This window comes from Mirounga angustirostris, unplaced genomic scaffold (assembly GCF_029215605.1).
Source record: "Mirounga angustirostris isolate CCGP_5_RB_7025 unplaced genomic scaffold, mMirAng1.0.hap1 SCAF_13, whole genome shotgun sequence".
Taxonomy (NCBI): domain Eukaryota; kingdom Metazoa; phylum Chordata; class Mammalia; order Carnivora; family Phocidae; genus Mirounga; species Mirounga angustirostris.
The window spans coordinates 13,985,330-14,007,310 of NW_026991721.1; the positions used below are offsets into that span (position 1 = coordinate 13,985,330).

At 41.9% G+C, this 21,981-nt stretch overlaps 1 protein-coding gene across 6 annotated transcripts; it reads left to right on the forward strand.

Moving 5' to 3' along the window:
- Positions 1-2,888: 2,888 nt before the first annotated feature.
- Positions 2,889-21,761, forward strand: MTCH2 (mitochondrial carrier 2). 6 transcript variants are annotated; one of them, XM_064576441.1, is made up of 13 exons: positions 2,889-3,121; positions 5,900-5,984; positions 6,144-6,250; positions 11,578-11,604; positions 11,957-12,019; positions 13,358-13,415; positions 13,653-13,704; positions 14,115-14,174; positions 15,470-15,563; positions 16,797-16,844; positions 17,576-17,643; positions 19,607-19,713; positions 21,552-21,761. In XM_064576441.1, the coding sequence occupies exons 1-13, from the start codon at positions 3,035-3,037 to the stop codon at positions 21,572-21,574; spliced, it is 879 nt and encodes a 292-aa protein (XP_064432511.1). In that variant the 5' UTR covers positions 2,889-3,034; the 3' UTR covers positions 21,575-21,761. The 6 variants fall into 6 exon arrangements, with proteins under 6 accessions (XP_064432511.1, XP_045749625.1, XP_064432512.1 ...); XM_045893668.3 differs by having other exon boundaries at positions 2,891-3,121; positions 19,638-19,713; XM_045893669.3 differs by lacking the exon at positions 17,576-17,643 and having other exon boundaries at positions 2,890-3,121; positions 19,638-19,713.
- The last annotated feature ends 220 nt before the right edge of the window (positions 21,762-21,981 follow it).

Consider the following 21,981-nt stretch of genomic DNA (forward strand, 5'->3'; position numbering starts at 1 on the left):
CCTTTCCTTTGATTTCAGCACCTCAATTTCCCTCCCCCTCAACCCTTCCCCCCGGCTGCCCCCACTCATGTGCGCTCGCTCTTTCTCTCTCAAATAAATAAATAAACTCCAAAAAAGGGTGACACTTAACCAGAATGTGGGGGGAGGGAGAGAGAGACTCTCTCAAGCACACTCCGTGCTGAGCACAGAGCCAGACCTGGAGCTTGATCCCATGACCCGGAAACCATGACCTGAGCCGAAAACAAGAACTGGATGTTCAACCAACTGAGCCACCCAGACTTTCCAAGTGTCACATTGTTTTAGATGGCTATTATAAATAGGGCCTTTTACTCCACTGTATTTCCTAATTGGCTGCTTATATATATGAAGGATTTTAATTTGGGGATATATAAACATTGTACATAGCTGAAGACAGACTTAACCAACTAAGCAACCCAGGCGCCCCTAAAGATTTTATTGTTAAGTAATCTCTACTCCCAATGTGGGGCTCAAACTCACAACCCCGAGATCAAGAGTCGCATGCTCCACTTACTGAGCCTGCCAGGCGCCCCTTGACTTATTCCTCTCACCACTTGAATATGGATCACCAAACTACAACTCCCCATATTGAACTCTATCAGGGAACACCACTCATTCAGATCATAGTCTCTGTGAGTTGCACAGTACACAGCTCGGGCAGCTGCGTATAACAACCCTATACCTTTTGCACTTTGCTTATCTATGCTACTGACTTCAGTTCCCTTTCTGCAGATTCTCCCAAAACTTTATGGGTAGCTTCTGCTTTGCACCACTGGAGAATATGGTAGAGCACCCTGCATTCCCCACCCACCCATCCTTGCAAGAAGCTCTTTACCTCTCAGTGCCCACAAGCATCAGTGGGGCAGACAATGGATATTTTCTTGGCACCATTAACGCACAAAATCAAGAAAAAAGAGTACTCTCGGTAGATGGTCTCTATTGGTAATTAATCATTGTCTGGTTAGACACTATTGTTAGTTATCAAATGTATTGATGTCTAAATAATTTCTGGATTTAGTTAGAAGCAACGTGTAAGTTTCTTGTAATTCTAAAAGCTACAATTTAATATATATATGCATATATATATGTTAAAGATTTTATTTATTTATCTGAGAGAGAGAGAGAGTGAGCACGAGCAGAGGGGAGGGGCAGAGGGAGAAGCAGACTCCCCGCTGGGCAGGGAGCCCAATGCGGGGCTCGATCTTAGGACCCTGAGATCATGACCTGAGCGGAAGGCAGACACTTAACTGACTGAGCCACCCAGGCACCCCTACAATTTAATATATTTTTGTGAGCCAAGCTGCGTAGGCATATTATTTCATTCAATCCTCACAACTGTTGGAGTAGACATTACTATACTTATTTGTCTAAGAAGATTCAAAGACGTCCTGTGACTGCCTACCATCACATAGTTAATAACTGGTAGAAATGGAATTTAGACCAGGTCTATTAGCCTTCAAAGACCATGCTCCTTCTGGCTTTATAAACTGCCCCCCAGTACCACCTAGCACCATGCTGAGTACAGGATAATAATAATTAAAACTATTTCAGGGGCGCCTGGGTGGCTCAGTTGGTTGAGTGAACAACTCCTGATTTTGGCTCAAGTCATGATCTCAGGGTCCTGAGATGGAGCTCTGAGTCAGGCTGTGCTCAGTGCAGGGTCTGCTGAAGATTCTCACCTTTCCTTTACCCCTCTCCCCTTGCTCATGCTTTTTTTCTCTCTCTAAAAACAAAAACCAAAAAAACTCCCCAAACTATTTCAATATACAGTTTTTTAAAAATCTTAAACTATACATAATTCCACTTGCCAATCAATAATAACCCTGAGGGGGCGCCTGGGTGACTCAGTCGGCTAAGTGTCCGACTCTTGATTTTGGCTCATCTCATGATCTCCGGTGGTGAGACTGAGCCCTGCCCTCTGACGCCAGAGTCGGCTTGAGATTCTCTCCCTCTCCCCACGGCCCCTCAAAGAAAGAAAGAAAGAATCCTGAGAGGTAGGTAGTAGTGTTATCCTTAGATACAAAAACTGAGTAACAGAAGATAAAATGTTTTCTGAATCATTTAGATACAAAGGAGAGCCAGGAACCAAATGCAAGTCTTCTCTAGGTACTTCATTCTCTGAGCCATGCTCCGCCTCCGTAAGTGTTTGCTACAGAACATGTGAACTAGAGGCTGAAGGGTTAAGGACAATGCCCTTTTCCTTTTGCCTTTAATAGCCTGTAGCCTCCAGGGCACTGAAGTATTTGTTCATTCATGCAATATTTACTGAGCACCTAGTATGTGCCAGGCGCTGAATAGACAACAGTGAACAAAGGCTGTCCCAGTTCATGAACTCACAGAGCTTGTATTCTGGTGGAAGACACAAATAATTTCAGACAATAAGTGCCAGCGGACGATATGGTAGAAAATAAAGGGCAGGTAAATTTAAATAGAGGTCAGAGAAGCCATTTCTGAGAAGGTGACATTAATTGAATGAATGAAGAGCAAGCCCCTAATGAGTTCATTGTTCGATATCAGACTTAACTAGTTTTTATTGGCCATTAGGTTGTTTATGGTTCCGAAAACCCTTGTACCTTATGTTGCAAATGCCCAAAGGGCAAGTGGTAGAGGCAAAGCATAACTAAGAACTCTCTTCAATTCTTTTATATTCCTCTGACCTTGCCTTTTGCTGTCAGGGTCACACCCCCCATTGCCACGCCCATTCTTCTCCAGCGGACGCTCCTGGCCTGCGCAAGCGCAAGAGAAACTGCCATTCCTAGTGGAGGGCGCAGATCCCACTATAGAACGCATGCGCCCCTGGCCCGTAAGCCCCGCCCCTACCCCCGCGCGGGCTCGCGAGCGCCTGCCGTTTCTCGGGGCGGGGCGGTGGGCGGGGACTGGGCGAGGAGGCGCGCGCCGGTGCGTGCGTGCGCGCGGGCCGCGGGCGGGCCAGTGAAGCCGGCGGCCCTGGCACGTGATCCGGGAGCGGCTTGGTCGCTTAGTGGCTCGGTCTGTCTGTCCGTCCGCGGGTGCCATCATGGCGGATGCGGCCAGTCAGGTGCTCCTGGGCTCCGGCCTCACCATCCTGTCCCAGCCGCTCATGTACGTGAAGGTGCTCATCCAGGTATGAGTCGTCGCCATCCCCTTCCCCGCTTGGCGCCTTGTTCAGTCGCCGCTGCCCTCGGCGCTTGGCGATCGGCTCCAGCCTTCCCGGGCCTTCAGTCCCCTGAGATGCTGCTCCTTCCCTGCTGCCCCTTCCTTCCCCTTAGGGACAGCTTCCACTGCCCGTGGCTCATTCCACTGCCCGTAGGCCTTGCCCAGGTCTCGCCCCCCTGCCAAGCGGGGAGGCCCGATCCTTTCCCCGTAGCCAACTGCCGTCCTGCCCTTCCCGTCCTGGTGGCTCCTCTGAACTTTGCTTTTTCTTCCCGGAGGTTGATCCTGGCCAGTTGCCACCACGAGCTTCCCAACCCTCCCCTCCTGCCCCTCTGAAATCAGCATTCACCTCCTCCGCCGCCCCAAACGCAAGACAGAAAATGTGTTAAAGACAAATTTGAAATTCGAAGGGACCAACACTTTATTAGCTCTTTTTTTCTTTAATTTTTATTTGCAGCTGTTACTGCTGCTATTCTGTTCCGAGATTTTAGCACCAGATACCCAGGTAAACACAAGGAGCTCATTCAGAAGTGATAATGAAGTGGTTGCTGATTCAAATTTCGGAAGGATTCACTGAGCTCACTGAGCGCTCACCCAACAGCGGCCCATGTGGCTCATGACCCTGAAAATCGCATCTGTCTGAGCTGGAAATAGTTCAGATGAAAGAGTTCAAGCATTTAATGTTAGTTTCTCATCTACTGTGAAATAATCCTTAAATGGTATTTTATATTCACAGGCAAGTAAGCCAGGTTTTAACTGATGATGATACACTATTTGATAGTATTTTCAGTTGCCTTTCTAGAATTCCCTGTGATGGGCATGTCATTCATTTTTTTTAAACCTTTTTTGAGAGTTGACATAATTATGTTATGCATAGTACCAAGGAAGGAGCAGTTGTTAGAACCTCTGTCCTCTCCTGTCCTGCCTTTCTGTCAAAAATATGCAAGTTGCTAGGGAGAGCCACATTTCTTATTCTTGAGTTGATGCTTCTCCAAAATGTGTGTTGCTTGGTTGACCCATTGGACTCAGATTCCATACGTAAAACGCTACTATAAAAGAAATTTTAACTAAGAACAAAGACTTTGATTGAAATGTGCTGTGACGTCTCAAACACAATTGGCACATTTGTAGCTAGATTGTGTCTTGAGGTGACGTTTCACAGTAAAACTGATATGAGCCCATTACTCAGAACTTCTTGAGGAGGCAAGGGTTTTCTAGTGACATTTAGAGCTCTTGCCTCAAAAATTCAAATATCCTTAACCCTGTTGCCAAGTGTCTTAAGGGTTTTGGTGTAATTTCCAAATACTCAGTTTTAAAAATAGTGGTATGGTAACACTTTGAAGAAGCTCAGTCAGAAGTTATTTAATTGAACAGGTTAAGAATCATGGCAGTAGAGGGTCAAAACCAAGTCCTATGGCATTCATTCTCTCAAGTTTCCTTTTAGTACTAAAAATGCTGAATATATTGTAAAAATAAATGATAATCATTAACTCTAAAGTGGCCTTCATTAGATTGTTAATGACAATCTGCTTGTTTAACATGGATTTAACTTATAATTATTTCCCACATGAATTATCCAGCTCTCTCTGCATTTGCCTTTTGAGTGTTTCATCTTCCTAGCCAAATACAAAGTTGATGGTGGCTTAGGGGCACCTGGGTGGCTCAGTTGGTTAAGCAACTGCCTTCAGCTCAGGTCATCATCCTGGAGTCCCGGGATCGAGTCCCACATTGGGCTCCCTGCTCAGCGGGGGGTCTGCTTCTCCCTCTGACCCTCTTCCCTCTCGTGCTGTTTCTCATTCTCTCTCTCTCAAATAAATAAAATCTTTAAAAAAAAAAAAAAGTTGATGGTGGCTTAGTCTGTTTTGTCCAAATATAAAAAATGCATTTGGGGCGCCAGGCTGTCTCGGGTGTAAGCGTCTTTTGATCTCCCAGTTGTGAGTTCAAGCCCCACATTGGGCATAGAGATTATTTAAAAAAAAAAAAAAAAAAAACCCACAATGTGTTAGAGGGGCACCTGGGTGGCTCAGTCAGTTGGGTATCCCAACTCTTGGTTTGGCTCAGTTTGTGATCTCAGGGTCATGAGATTGAGCCCTGCGTCAGGCTCCATGCTCAGTGCCAAATCTGCTTGAGATTCTCCCTCTGCCCCTGCCTCCCTCCCCCCACCCCAGCACATACACTCTGTCTCTTTCTCTAAGATAAACAGATCATTTTTTTAGGGACACCTGGGTGGCTCAGGCGGTTGAGTATCTGCCTTCAGGCTCAGGTCATGATCCCGGGGTTCTGGGATCAAGTCCCACATTCGGCTCCTTGCTCAGCGGGGAGCCTGCTTCTCCCTCTGCCTGCTGCTCTCCCTGCTTGTGCTCTGTCTCTCTCTCTCTGTCAAATAAATAAATACAATCTTTTTTTCTTTTTTAAAAAAGTGTTAGATTTTCTTTAGAAAATATTTTTGATACTCCTTAGTATAACTGTAACTTTCCTAACACAAAAGTTGCCTTATTTTATTTTCAGTTTTATATTAGTCTATCTCAGCTACATATTTTACTTTGTAGAATTTGAACCAAAAGAAAGCTTGGAGTTTATTGAGACTAGTCTTATCAGTTGATATAATAAGAAACTGACAAGGATGATACTTCATCATTGCCTTGGAAAATATACACTGCATTTTCACTGGGGTTAAAAATTATAACCTTGCAATCAAGACATTTTGGGGAATATTGCTTAGTATTAATATATTCTCTTGTTTTTAAAGGTGGGATATGAGCCTCTTCCTCCAACAATAGGACGAAATATTTTTGGGCGGCAAGTATGTCAGCTTCCTGGTCTCTTTTGTTATGGTAAGTGTTTTTGATTTATTTGGAATTTGGAGGACATTGAGGACGGTGCTAGGTAGGCAGGAGTTTTGGAAAGAAAAGATATAGAAAGCCTGTTGACATGAAATTTCTGTGTAACCATTTCTTACAGCTAGAATTTAAATCTCTGACTTGTGTTCTCAGCTCAGCACATTGCGAGCATCGATGGGAAGCGTGGGTTGTTCACAGGCTTAACTCCAAGACTGTGTTCAGGTGTCCTTGGAACTGTGGTCCATGGTAAAGTTTTACAGGTAAGAAAATCAAGTAATCTTCCCATAGATTTAGATTACCTTTTAAGCACAGTTTGTTCTACTGACCAAGAGCAATTTCAAAGATATATTTATGACCATGTCCTTTCTTCCTCTTGAAAAGATTTACTTCAAATACCCATTCATAATTCTTCCCTGGGATGCAAGGGGAATTTGTATAAAATGAGGTGATAGATTTTGATCTGCAAGCCTTCTTCCTCTGAACCAGTTATTCTGAGCAGAAACACTTGCTCTCCTGTATAGCTCATTTTATTTCTTTGAAGGGGGAAAGAAGCTGATTGAAACACATATTTCTTTCTGGAGTTATTTTCCTCTTATTTCTAACATCACCCCTAGTAAAATATTTTTGTTACAAACTTATTTTTAAAAATATTTTATTTATTTATTTTTAAAGTAAGCTCCACTTCCAGCGTGGGGCTTGAACTCACAACCCTGAGATCACAAGTCACATGCTCTACAGGCTGCGCCAGCCAGGCACCCCAAAAACTTATTTTTTGAAAAAAATTAACAAGATGAACATAAAAGTCAGGATAGTGGTTATTTGTGGGGAGAGAGTAGAGAAAAGGGATCATGCATGGGGCCTAGGGGTAATGGAAATGATTTTCCTTGACCTGGATCATGACTATATGGATATTTGCCTTTTATTTATTTATTCCATTGTACATTTGTATTTTGTGCCCTGCTTCTGCAAATGTGTTACGTTACATAAATTTGGGGGCGGGGGGAACACCTTTTTTTTTTTTTAAGATTTTCTTTCTTTCTTTTTTTTTTTTTTTTTAAGATTTTATTTCTTTATTTGACAGAGACACAGCGAGAGAGGGAACACAAGCAGGGGGAGTGGGAGAGGGAGAAGCAGGCTTCCCGCAGAGCAGGGAGCCCGACCTGGGGCTGGATCCCAGGACCCTGGGATCATGACCTGAGCCGAAGGCAGACGCTTAACCACTGAGCCACCCAGGTGCCCCAAAAAACACCTTTTTTTTAACCTTACCAAAGTGCACATCAGTTGTAGGCTAGTGGTTACTTTTGGGAAGTGGGGGAAGAGATGAGAGGTGGAACTTTGGCTATCTGTTTCTGTGGCATTTTATTTTAAGAAGGCCAGAGATCCGAAGCAAAAGGGCATATGTTAACAAGTTTAACCTTGGTGATGAATATGTAGGTGCATTATTAATTTTTCTTATGTTTGCAGTGTTTCAAAAAATGTTTGTTAAAACATCAAGGTTACGTTTCTTTCTTTCTCACTGATCCTTTTGTTTTGCCAGCTTCTTTTCATCTCAAATGCCAAAGCTAATGATTCTGATAGTACTGGTTTCTCAGTTGTACCAATTACCATTTAGGTCAAACAGAATGGCCCTTTATTGTATTTATAAAAGTGCTATGAATACAAATTCTGTACTATTTAGAATAGTCCATGGGAAGGTATTTAGCATGAGTGTAGTGGAGAATATAAAACTAAGGGATTTCTAGTTCATTATTTTGTCTCCTACTGGCACCAAGGTATGTTATCCTCTGTCCTCTTAACGCTCAAAAAATGTTACAGTGTATGCTAACCAAATCTATATAATATTATCAACCTATATAATACATCGGATGTGTTAAATTCCAAATGGTTACTAACTGCTTATTTAAATAGTACTTGGCACAATCCTTCACTTATTTTTATAGGCTTTAACATTAACCCAGTTATAGGGGCCCCTGGGTGGCTCAGTCGTTAGGTATCTGCCTTCGGCTCAGGTCATGATCCCAGGGTCCTGGGATCGAGCCCCGCATCGGGCTCCCTGCTCCGCGGGAAGCCTGCTTCTCCCTCTCCCAGTCCCCCTGCTTGTGTTCCCTCTCTTGCTGTGTCTCTCTCTGTCAAATAAATAAATAAAATCTTTACTGAAAAAACACACAAAAAAAACATTAACCCAGTTCTTATGTTTTATCATCTGATAAGCATGTCTTGATTTTGTTAAACAGTTTCATGATCTAATTGGCTTAGATTTTTATTTTAAGTTTTTATTTGATTCCAGTTAGTTAACATACCGTGTAATTATTTTCAGGTGTACAATATAGTGATTCAACACTTCCATACATCACCTGGTGGTCATCAGGACAGGTGCCCTTCCTTAATCCCCGTCACCTATTTCACCCATCCCTCCACCCACCTCCTCTCTGGTAACCATCAGTTTGTGCTCTCTAGTTAAGGGTCTGTTTCTTGGTTTGCCTCCCTCTCTCCTTTTTTTCCCTGTGATCGTTTGTTTTGTTTCTTAAATTCCACATGAGTGCTAATTGGCTTAGATTTTAAATTCTCTTCAGCCTTCCTTGATTTTTGAGTTGGAGAGGTTCTTCGGTAGGTTCCTCACGTGGAAGCTGTTTCACCCTTCAGTCATTTTGTTATTCTTTACACTCATTCTTTTTTTCTTGTTTTTTTAAGTAAGCTCTATGCCCAGTGTGGGCCTTGAACTCGCAGGCCCCATGACACTGGGGTCAAGAGTTACATGCTGTACCCACTTTACACTTATTCCTCTTGTTATGCCTGTGGGCCAAATGTGGACATGCAGGTGGCCCATGGGTCAGAGTAATGGAGTCTTAATGGGCCCGTGTTTTTGGTGGATTGATGACTGGTCTTTCTTCCCCAGCCACACCCTCCCCTGGGCTCAGTGAAAGTGTTGCCCTTACTGAAGTGAGCTTTACATATGGAAAGACAGCTGTCACTAGTCATCCGGCTTTGTGTGTAGACTTAGAACAAAACTGAAAGTACTGCTAGAGAACAAGCTTCTTTACATACAGGAAAATTATATTTATAAAGGTGCTATATCTGTATTCATTACAAGGTGATCTTCTGGTTATCATACAGGAAAAGTAAGATAAAGTCGAGTTAAGCAGGTACCCTGAATGTGTGTTTCACATGTAGCATGACAGGCGATTGGTATTACATTTATTATCAAAAGCAGCTTTATGCATCAGGAAGAAAGACCAGTTCAGGGTTGTTGAAATTGTTAGCCTTTTATAAGAAAGAGTTTTGTATATCTGAACAAGAATGAAATTGAATTCTGTTCAGAATAATGTAGAAAGGACAGGTAGAAAATTTTATTAACGGGGTAAAAAAAGCAAAGTCTAGAAATGAGCAAGGATTTTTAAATACGCCTGAAATTGAAACTATTAGAATTACTGTAACTAAAGACCTGGAATTTGACCCAAAAACATCATTTTGCTTAGTCTTGAAATTTGTTCTCTTTCTTCTGATTTTCTTTTAAATCTTTTTACAAAAGAAAGTGTTGTCTATTTTTTTAATCTGGTATGTCTAGCGGCTCTGTTGTCTGATTCTTTTATTTCACCTAGCCCGTCTTCTATTTCTGAAATATCCCACAAATAATATTTCCTCTTCCAATATAGTCTGAACTCTGGCAGTATTTAGTATTTTAGAGGAGAACAAAATCTCTCTTGCTTGTTTTAGAAACAGATACAAACAGAAAAGTGAGACGATTTTAGCTATTCAGACTTGGCACCAATTCTCTCTTCTTTTGTGCAGTGAAGAAAAGAGCCTTGCCCTAATTTGGTATTGGTACTACTTTTTTTTTTTTTTTTAAGTGAGGTAAAATCAGTACATTTTAAGTTTCAGGTGTACATTATAATTTGATATCTGTATTCATTACAAGGTGATTTCCTGGTTATCATCCATCACCGTACATTTGACTCCCTTTCCCCACTTCACCCATCTTCCATCCCCTTCCCTTCTGTTAACCTATTCTTCCTGTCTGTGAGTTTGGTTGGTTGGTTTGTTTAGAGTCCACATGTGAGTGAAATCACAGCTTTTGTCTTTCTCTTTCTCACTTATTTCACTTAACTTGATACCCTCAAGGTCCACCCATGTTGTCACAAATGGCAAGATTTTTTTTTTTAACGGCTGAGCAATATTCCTTTGTGCATATATACCATAATTTCCTTATCCATTCATCCATCGATGGCCATTTAGGTTGTTTCTGTATCTTAGCTATTTTGAATAATGCTGCTATAAATATCAGGGTGCATATATTTTATCAAATCAGTGTTCATATTCTTCAGATGTGGAATAGCTGGATTTTATGGTAGTTCTTTTAATTCTTTTTGTTTGTTTTATTAAGTTATCTCTATGCGTGGGGCGCCTGGGTGGCTCAGTTGGTTAAGTGTCTGCCTTTGGCTCAGGTCATGATCCTGGGGTCCTGGGATCAAGCCCCGTGTCAGACTCCTTGCTCAGTGGGGAGCCTCCTTCTCCCTCTCCCACTCCCTCTGCCTGCTGCTTCCCTTGCTTGTGCTCTCTCTCTCTCTGTCAAATAAATAAATAAAATCTTAAAAAAAAAAAAATCTCTGTGTACAACATGGGGCTTAAACTCACAACCCTGAGATCAAGAGTCCCATGCTCTACCAACTGAGCCAGCCGGGCACTCCTATGAAAGTTCTCTTAACTTTTTTGGGAAACCTCCACACTGTTTTCCATAGTAGCTGTACTAGTTTACATTTCCAACAACAATATTGGTTCATTTTTCTGCACATCCTCTCTAACACTTGTTATTTCTTGTCTTTTTGGTGATAACCAATCTAACTGATGTGAGGTGATACCTTGTTGTGGTTTTGGTTTGCATTTCCCAATGATGAGTGGCGTTGAACATCTTTTCATTTGCCTGGTGGCCATCTGTATATCTTCTGTGGAAAAATGGGTATTCAGATTCTCTGCCCATTTTTTAATCGGGTTGTTTGGCATCGGTCCTGTTTTTTCTTTTTTTTTTTTTAAGATTTTATTTATTTATTTGACAGAGAGAGACACAGCGAGAGAGGGAACACAAGCAGGGGGAGTGGGAGAGGGAGAAGCAGGCTTCCCGCGGAGCAGGGAGCCCGATGCGGGGCTCGATCCCAGGACTCTGGGATCATGACCTGAGCCAAAGGCAGACGCTTAACCACTGAGCCACCCAGGCGCCCGGTTCTGCTTTTTCATGAAAAAGCCATGAGGCTTTTTCCATAGCTTTTGGCTAGGTTATGTTTTTACCAGCTTATTTCTGCTGAATGTGTGTGTGTAGTAAATAATGCCCTTGGATATTTAGTTTTGGTTTGTTTTCCTATTCTTTTTAGATAAGAGTTTCCATGAGCATTTGCTTATTCCTCCAGCTGGCCAATATGTTAAACTTAGCAATAAGATCATCATAGAGACACTTCTTTCCAACTGATTAATTAGAAATAGAAATTACTGGAGATATGCAGCCAAAAAAAAAAAACCAACTTTTCATTTTATGTCCTCTCTCAGTGACACTATGACAGCCCTAATCATCCTTTCTTTTCTTTTTTCTTCTTTGTAGCATTACCAGGAATGCGACAAGGTTGAGGTATGTTGGAGCTGATTTGTATGCGTGGGCCCATTTCCCTTGCAAGTTGTTATTGCTCTTTGGTTGTCTTTCGGAGAAGGGACCAGCAGTCAGTTCCCCTTTCATCTCAGTAAGTGTTGGCATACAGGGTGGCCACCGGTTTGAATAGTTCTATTTAAAACCATCAAGATAGGGGCGCCTGCCTGGCTCAGTCAGTGGAGGGTACAACTCTTGATCTTGGGGTTATAGGTTCGAGACCCATGTTACATGTAGAGATTACTTTAAAAAAATAAAGCCTTTAAAAAAATAACAATAGTATCAAATAAAAAATAAAACCATCAAGATACCTGTCTTCTTTCATTTTGATTTCCAGGATTTAGGCCCCGGAAATGTACAGAAAGAAGTCACACCTTCCTTTGACCAAGTTATCAAGGAGGTAAGAGACTGATTATGTCCTATGCTGTTTCCCTGAATCACAGTGTATGCAATGTGGCAATTTGTGGAATCGGGATCATCAGGCCTGTGTGTTCAATGTTTATTTTGAATGAAATTAGACCTTCAATTTAATTTGGGCTTTTCTACATGTATACCATAAAAAAAGAGAAAAAAGCATTGCTTGCTATTTGGATTAGATGCATTTCAAGGAAACTAATTTTGTCCACTCATTTCATCTTTAAAATTGAACAGGTTTCTACTGAGTCTTCTAACAGAGGTGTAAACCTCTGACACAGGGGTGTTGAAGTAGTGGCCAGGCCCTTCGTGTGTTGGATATTATCTACCTGGAGATGCTTTTACAACATTATTTTGACTTGGGATTGTTCCTCATACCCATTTCCCATTCCCTTCTTCTGCTATTGCAGCTTGTTTCGTGCCTGACCTAATATTTATGACTTTCAAAACTACTCTCTTATTTCTTAGTCTTTACATTGTTTAACCGTCTTCAGTAAATGCTGCCTTCTAAAATATATATTCCTAAAGAAGCAGGTCTAGATGTCAGATGAATCAACTTTGTTTTCTGTAAATTTTCTACTTTATTTTAAAAGCAGAGGTACACGTATTAGTATTTTTTTTTTTTAGTAGTTTTTGTGTTTTCTTAACTTGAGTTAACTCATCCTGTCCCACAGGCTCTTCTCACGACTATCATTGGCTTAGGGGCGAGGGATGTCTTAACTAGATGACTGAAGATAATGTTTAAATGCATAAATGAATAACAGACCTGCTCTATTCACTACCTACCTCCCCAGTGTTGTAATTTAATTTTCTCTGCTACTTCTTTACAGAGTCCTGGGCAAGAAAGGTAAACTAGGATAAATAGCAGCTCTAAGATACTGCACAGTCACAGGGTTGTGGTGGAAAAACTGATCAGAGCTGTTACGTAGGCACAGATTAAACAGAGCCTGACATTTGAATAACATAGATCTCAGAGATCTCTGAAATCGCCCACAGGGAGAACGCAGCTTAAAAATCTAAATACCAGGCCTCATAGTTTTATTCCCCGCTTGGTTACTGTTTGCTAGTGACCCTCTTCGTCTTTGGTTTTGTTTTTTTTCAATCTGTAAAATTGAGAAGATAAGAGAAATCTGCTTTGCATATCAATTTTGAGAAGTAACCATAACAGAACATTGAAATCCGTGAGGGCAAGGTATGCGAGGACTGACAATGTATTATATTGTATCACATTCAGGGCAGGAGTGCCGTGTCACCCACGTTATTTCTCACAGGAATCTGAGTGTCGTTTATTTAGATTTCAGACGTGTGTGTTGATTGTTTCTAGACAACTCGAGAGATGATGGCCCGTTCTGCTGCTACCCTCATCACACATCCCTTCCACGGTAGGTTTATAGTTGGTAACTGAAATCTGATTTGTGACCTTACTTTCATAGCATGATCTCTCCTGACTGCTTAGATAGGTTGATATGGGAGTTCACTAAAGTGCCTGCTTGTTTTGGCATTTATCCAGTTTATCCAGAGAGCAAAGTATCTTTAGATGGAAAAACTTTTTTTCTTTTTCAGGGCTATCAAAATTTATCTCGACATAGTTTTAAAAATCTTTTCTCTATGTTCTGCAGTGATCACTCTGAGATCTATGGTACAATTCATTGGCAGAGAATCCAAGTACTGGTAAGTGTTTTTGTTTTCCAGTACTCAAAGAGATCTGTTGAAGTGCTTTACGTTTTTATGGTGCCTTAGAGTTTACAGAACAAATTGATAGATCATTTGTTCTGCACAAAAATGAACAAAAACTGGTAAAATAGAAGAAAATGGCCCAGGCAGGTTTAGGAACCTACCCAGGATCTCAGAGTAAGTTGCAGGGCCACTAAAGCCAAAACTCAGCCTGACTCCATGTGACTGCACCCTTAGGTCGTGATATCTCCACTCCTGTCTCCAAATGCAGCTGTCTTTGCAGAGGGAGGGTGGCAGAAAAGGGAGTGGGACATAAATTCCCTTGTCAAAAGTGATAATTGAACATTTTCTTTAATAGCTCCAAAATAATCTTTATGTATTTTTGCCTTTCCATCTTCTGTACCTAGTGGACTTTATGACTCCATAGTAACCATCTATCGTGAAGAGGGCATCCTAGGATTTTTTGCGTAAGTAAATTGTTGACTTACGTGTGCAATTATTTGTGGGAGTAGAAAGCTTTAATGAAAATCAGGACACGACTCTTTGTTTAGTCCTTGGAGAAGATGTACTCTCTGGGTTTACTTCATGGGAAGCTCTGTTAAAGCCCCTCTGACTTCGAGAATTCTCTTGTCAAGATCCCAAACTTTTGCTTCTAGACATCTAAAACATTGGATATTAGGGTTTTGTTTTTTGTTTGGGGATTTTTTTGTTTTGTTTTCAGTTCTGTTAAAATTTTGTTAAATTCATTCCAAATTTCTACCTTAATAGTAAGTTCCTAATGATATACAGTTGATAAACTGGGGAAACTTAATTTTTGAAAAATGGGAAAATTATCTTCTTTATCCTGAGAGTAATACATTTTTGCAAGGCTGTATTCATTCCCTTGGGTTTCCTTTGGAAGAACTTAGACTATCACTCTCGTTCTTCTGTTAACAGCAGAAACTAGAAATGGTCCTCTTTCATTTTCAGAGTGTTTCCATTAACTGTTTTTATTTGAGTGTCATAGCCTCAAATAAAAGGGGGCCCCTGGCTCACTCAGTTGGTAGACCATGTAGCTCTTGATCTCAGGGTCTTGAGTTCAAGCCCCACGTTGGGAATGGAGCCTACTTTAAAAAAAAAAGAATAAAAATAAATAAGTAAATCGTCTAGGAGATAGGATAGCTATTATATTCTTATTTTAGAGAATAGAAAAAGTTGGTGCTCTGGGGAGTTCATTTGCTGCCGTCACACAGCTGATAAGTGATGGAAGTGGCATTTGAACCCTGGTCTTCAGTCTGTGGGGTGAGGTTCATCCCACTGCCTCACCTAGGCCACCTAGGCCCTGGTGTTTTTTGATGTCCCTCACCTATCTCTGTTTGGGCCATTCTCATTTTGTAATTTTGTGGTCATTTTCGGCCCTGTCAAATTTGAATATCAAGTAGCTTAGCCAAAACCATATTTAAGTCTCTTCTCCAAAACAGGCACATTTTTGTCCCCCCGCTCATAGTTCTTAATAGTAAGGTGAGCGAGCCATTGGGTGTAGCTTTGAGGGGGTATAGCTGGCCTGCATTTGAAAAATGGGAATGAAAGTCATTAGAGATTAACCTCAAGTACAGTTATGTTAACTGGAATGAACTAGTTAGTGCTAGATTCTGGCATTCAGTGTCTTTTCAGTTCTCTCAAAAGACTTTGAAATCTCTCTTTGAGAAGTGTTTGTATTGAGTGGATTATCTTTTTACTGATCACAATTCTTGGTTCTTATTTTTGTTGTTTCTTCATGTAGGGGTCTTATTCCTCGCCTCCTAGGTGACATCATTTCTTTGTGGCTTTGTAACTCACTGGCCTACCTCGTCAATACCTATGCCCTGGACAGTGGGGTAGGTGTGATCTTGATAAGATGTGCTGGTGCTGACTGTATTGTATTCACTGGGCAGCTTGGTTCGCTTTATTCTTTTATTTTTTATTTTTTTTTAAAGATTTTATTTATTTATTTGACAGGGAGAGACCGTGAGAGAGGGAACACAAGCAGGGGGAGTGGGAGAGGGAGAAGCAGGCTTCCTGCTGAGCAGGGAGCCTGATGCGGGGCTCGATCCCAGGACCCTGGGATCACGACCTGAGCCGAAGGCACCAAACGACTAAGCCACCCAGGCGCCCCAGCTTGGTTAGCTTTAAAGTAAGGTGGTGGGGCACTTGGCTGGCTCAGACAGTAGAGCATGTGACTCTTAATCTCAGGGTCGCAAGTTCAAACCCCAGGTTTGGCATGGAACCTACTTTAAAAAAAAGATAAGGCGGCATTTTGCCAGACTCATCGTTATATGGCTAAACATTGTCAGTCAGGTTTTCAAAGGCTAATGGGATGACCTAGACTATTTACCATAGAAAGATGCACCTAAAAAGTCCATGGGGTATAGCTAAGGAAGCCTAAGAAATCTAGCCCTGTCTCTGTGCTGCGAAGAGATCACCTCTGTACTGATCTGTGATTTTTGAGGACACTGCGAAACAGGACAGTTTTATAGTGTATCAAGGGTATTTCATCTAATCTGAAATGTTAAAGGGACTCCTGGTTTGGGCTTTTTAGAAACCTCAGCCTGGGAGGTTTTGAGAATCAGCCTTTCCTGGAAGCTGCGGGCCTCTCTGTACAGAGGCAGCCCCATAGCATGGTGGGAAATAGAACACACGGAGGGAGGACTAAACCCACACACACAGTGCGCTTCTAGAGTACGGAGACTGGTCTCTGCAGCATCTGGGACACAGCTGGGCGCATACAGAGATAGTGACTTGTCCCTCAGATACACCACAAATGTCGTTTCCAGGGATTGGATTTCTAGGACATGGCAAAAGATTACCAGTCTCACTGCCTTTTTTTTTTTTGCTCCTCAGCCATCGTCGTCTCATGCGAGTTTTCTCTTCATATTGAACAAAGTTGATCGTTTTGTCCCCTGCCTTTTTATGCTCATAATCAGTATTTTATGTTTTCATCTTGAAATTAATTTTCCGGCTGTCAGAGACACTAAAAATTTAGAACAGATTGATATGGTTGGGGACAATTCGCTCTTAACATCATCTTCATTTCCTTACTCGTTCTAATACAGGCTTTCTTCGTGTTTTAGGTTTCCACCATGAGTGAAATGAAGAGTTATTCCCAAGCTGTCACAGGAGTGAGTTTTTTTAAATCCTCTTAACCTAGGGACAGTTGTGTTTTGTTTTGTTTTCTTTTAAATTTCACTTGGGTCATGTGTTATCGCTGCTTTAAGACAACGAGATGTCTCAAAGGAGAGTCTCTTAAGTTCGTTAATGTTTGTCAGAGGTGAGAATAACCCAGAGTCCCTGCGTCACAGGAATGGCACTAACAAGCCCACATGGCTTGGTCTGTTTGGCTTGCCGGGGGTGGGCATTTCTCACCACAGCCTGGCCTCCAAGTCTCAGGCCTGCTTCCCACTGCACCCTGCTGATCCTGCCCTGGAGAGCTTCACCCTCTTGAGTCGAGTGAAGTCTTCCAGTAGTTGACTTCTGAAGTAGCTTCCATCATCTTTGGAAGGACACTCACATTTTCTTACTGTCTCCAGGGGTGTTTCAAAATGCTTCATTGTATTTAATTGTGTTTATTTTTTCTGTTAAATAATGTGCTTCAGTTTACTCGAAAGAGGACTCAGTCACAATAAGAGAAGCCTTCTGGCCTTTTGTTAAATTGTTGGATGTAGTGGGATGTTAGGAGGAAGCGTCTCCTCCTATTAGGCTCAAAAATGTGTGATTTCGTCTTTCCTGGGATGCTGAGAAAGCAAAACCAGTGTTGGAGTATTGGCCGCAGTGGCTCTAGGACTTGAGAGGAAAGAAGAGACTAAAGATGCGGAATGACCTAATAACTTAGCTGTCTCTTACCACTTTACAGTTTTTTGCCAGTATGTTGACCTATCCCTTTGTGCTTGTCTCTAATCTTATGGCTGTCAACAACTGTGGGTAAGTGCCTTGCATTTCTTATCCTGGTAGTTGGCTGCCTGAACACCTGACAGGCAGAGCAGTCCAGGGAGAGATTTGGGGAAGAAGAGTACAGTTGATGCCTGAATTTTTTCTCTGTCTGCACCATGCACAAGCAACGGCATCAGTTTATATTATAAGCAGCCCCCTCATGTCCTCTTTGAGAATAGAGAAGGGCATAAAAATACCTCTCAAGTACTTACAGAAAATGTACACTTGCCTGTAGTTTAGGCGGGATTGTGATCAAATTACTCTATTTCCACATCCTTCCTTTATCTTAAACCTTTATCCTCCTTCTTATGAAAGTTACAAAGGGTATGTCAGGGATTGGATGGTAGCCTGTACCTGTTTTTCCTAGGGGCCGCATGGAGAAAGTAAGTTTTAAAGAAAGAAAAGTAGGAAATTTGGTCCCTAGAAAGGTTCTTTTTTTCTTTTTTTTCATGGGAAGTTTAACAACCTTTCACTGATTCGGTTGGGAGGGTGGGTGGTGGTACGGTGGTAGGCACCACTCATTTCCAGCTTCTGGATGCCCAGAGCCTGCACCACATTGGGCAGAAATTTTGCCTCCTGCTTTAATTCAGGACTGTTCCAATACAGTCCCTGACACAGTGTGCCATGAGACCTATCATGGTTTTCAAACAAGAGGTCAAGCAGAGAGCCGTGTGGAGTTTTGAACATAGTTGTCATATTTCATATCATGTCGCATTCTGTTTGTTTTGTGATTGGTAGGGCGGTGGCCACATTTTAGCCCAGGGCATACTTGAAGGATGAGTTGAATGTATTACTGTTCCTTACAAATGTTTAGGGAGGAAGTGATTATGGGTTATACGTGAGTAAAGCATGTGATCGCCACAGTTTAGATGTATTGTCCTATTTAGGTTCTTTTGAACACCACTTAGTTTTTAGTTTTTATTTATTTATTTATTTATTTATTTAAGATTTATTTGACAGAGAGAGACACAGTGAGAGAGGGAACACAAGCAGGGGCAATGGGAGAGGGAGAAGCAGGTTCCCCACTGAGCAGGGAGCCCGATGTGGGGCTCGATCCCAGGACCCTGGGATCATGACCTGAGCCGAAGGCAGATGCTTAACAACTGAGCCACCCAGGCGCCCCAAGTTTTTAGTTTTTAAAGATTTTATTTTTTTATTTATTTGACAGAGAGAGCACAAGCAGGGGGAGCAGCAGAGGGAGAAGGAGAAGCAGGCTCCCTGATGAGCAGGGAGCCCAGTGCAGGGATCGATCCCAGGACCTTGGGATCATGACCTGAGCAGGAGGCAGACGTCTAACCGACTGAGCCACCCTGGGCGCCCACCCCCCGACTTAGTTTTTAAATCCCCTTTCTCTGCACTTTAATCATATAATTGCTATATTCTGGAATTATATTCATCCTCAAAAACCCGGGTGTTTTTGAAAATTCATAACTGGTTGAAGTTTCTGTTTACTTGTTTCAGAGCCTAAATATGAGGGGCACCTGGCTGGTTCAGTCAGGGAGCGTGCAACTCTTGATCTCAGGGTTATGAGTTCGAGCCCCACATTGGGTATAGAGATTACCTAAAAATAAAAATTCTCGGGGCGCCTGGGTGGCTCAGTCGTTAAGCATCTGCCTTCAGCTCAGGTCATGGTCCCAGGGTCCTGGGATCAAGCCCCACATTGGGCTCCCTGCTCAACGGGAAGCCTGCTTCTCCCTCTCCCACTCCCCCTGCTTGTGTTGCCTCTCTTGCTGTGTCTCTCTCTGTCAAAAAAATAAAAATTAAAAAAAAAAAAAAAGACCTAAATATGAGGGAGGGAAATCCTTTTTGGATGCTTTTTCTTTTCCCTGCTCCAGTATAATTTGTTCCATTAAAACTAAAATTGCCTCTTGGGGAACTTTCTAGGTAGGAGAATATTTTGGCAAAGATTTATCGAACTCTTGAGAGAATGCTTTGGAAATGTTAATTTGAATAGCTCTTTTTTTCTTCCCCCCCCCTATTTTCAGGCTTGCTGGTGGATGCCCTCCTTACTCCCCAGTATATACTTCTTGGATAGATTGCTGGTGCATGCTACAAAAAGAGGTACTTCTGTCTCATTCTCTCTCTCTCTCTTTCTCTCTCCATTCTTCCCTCCCTCCTCACCCCTCCTCTCTCTCATACTTTGTTTTGTTTTTGTTTGTCTTCTTAAATAATGTCTCTGGAATCCCAGGTTAATTTTTGTAGGTTACCCTTTAGTTACCAATTAATGTACCCTTTACACTGTTCTGTATGTCACTCCAGCATAGCAGTAAGATGTGCTGCTTAGAAGTATCAGGAGGGGTAATGAGTTAAGAATCCCTAGGTGTGACCTAGAAGCCATTTGAGCGATCACATTCAAATTATAAATAGGGTCTGGGTAGACAGTTATCCTGGGTTTTAAAACGATGACCTCAATTTCAGATTATTTTTTTCTAACGTTACCTCTCTTTGTAACTTCTCAGGATCTCTTTATATATTCAGGTGTTTTTCTCCAGTATAGTAGAGAGGAAACTGAGAAACAAGAGGTTGTTTATGACATTATTTGTCACAGTGATGTTGATGGAGCTGGTCTCTTACTTCTAGAGTCTTTTTAGAGAATGATTTTATCCAGACTCCCAATTTCTTCTTTGTTACTGCTGTGAAGTGTGTCAACTACAACCAAAAATTCTCAGCCAGTCTAGGCAAAGCTTTATTAGGAACCAAAATAATGGGTGGCTGTGTGCGAAATTTAACACAGGATCACTTTAAGTGGCCATCAGTTTAAAGCTGTTTTTAAGTGGCAAGCACTTTTTCAAGGATTGTAGAAGATAGTGTATGAGGAACCTCTTTGTTGCACTAAACGATAGCACTAGTAATGTGTGTGAGAAAGGCCTCTGTTCACAGAGCTCGGGCTCCCCCCAGCCTGAACTCCAAATGAAAAGGCCTAAGCACTACCGTAGTTGCCTTTGCCCGCATGCAGGCCAGGCAAGCCCCTCTGTGGAGCCAAGCCCCTCTGTGGAGCCAAGCTGCAACACCTGGATCATTTCCATGCAGACCTAACAGTGAACATTCTGGGTTTCATTCTGAGTCTTACACTCTCTGTTAGGCAATCTCCTATTATGGTCCCCATTTAAAAGGAAAGATGGCCCTTCTTTCCCTATTTTCTAACTAACCCCCTGCTGTACGAAGAAAGTAGATAGAAAATGTATTAGGGTATCAGATACCTTACCTAGGGAGCTGTCAGTCCTCTAAGTGCTTAGGACAACAACAAATCTTGATGGGGTATTTACTGGGTATCAGGCATCGTGCTGAGAGCCTCCTGTGTATCAGCTCCTGTAACTGTCAAAATAACCGTATGAGGATAGGTACCATTCTTTATCGTCCCACCTCACATCTGAAGAAATTGGGACTTTGAACCGTTAAATAACGCTAATTATATAATCCAGGGTTACACAGCCTATGTTTGTGAGAGTGGGATCTATGTGCAGTCTATTCAATTAAGCTTACAACATTATTACTCTAATTGTAAGATTTTATAAGTACTTCCTGGAGATCTGACCATTCCATTAAAAAGTAAATAAAAGCTAGCCCTTAGTGAGTGGTGGGACCGTCTCAGCACTCTGTATGTATTGACTCATATGATAACCTAGCTAGCACGTGGCAGAGCCAGAATCCGAACTGGGAGTTCTGTCTAAATAAGAGATCCTTGCCTTATCCACGTGGCAGCATCGTAGTGAATTCCCAGAAAGCTCGGCTGGGGTCAGAGTGCGCACTACTGCTCTGTGGTAAGAGACCCAGTCTTGTCGTGGCCCTTTTTAGTCACATCTCCAGAAAAGTGTGCAGGTGCATCTCTGCTGATTTGGACTGGCTGACCTCATGTTCACACTAGACTTTATTTGTTTTTATTTTATTTTTTTTTCCAGGGAAATATGAGCCGAGGAAATAGCTTGTTTTTCCGGAAGGTCCCCTTTGGGAAGACTTATTGTTGTGACCTGAGAATGTTAATTTGAAGATGTGGGGCAGGGACAGTGACATTTCTATAGTCCCAGATGCACAGAATTATGGGAGAGAATGTTGATTTCTATACAGTGTGGCGCGCTTTTTTAATAATCATTTAATCTTGGGAAAATGGAGGTGTTTGGTGTCTGCCTTTTTTGTTCTTTTTATCAGCACTACATAACTTACCACTGATGTTCCCCCTTTAGTTATTCTGAAGTGGGACATTTTTGCTCCAAACTCATTCTTTTAAACGGGGAAGAAAAAAAAGTTGTATTTTCCCAAAAGGTATAGGCAGGTTGTTATGTGACTTGAGTCTTAATTTTAAGGCTTTGTAAAATGTAGAGTACATTCTCA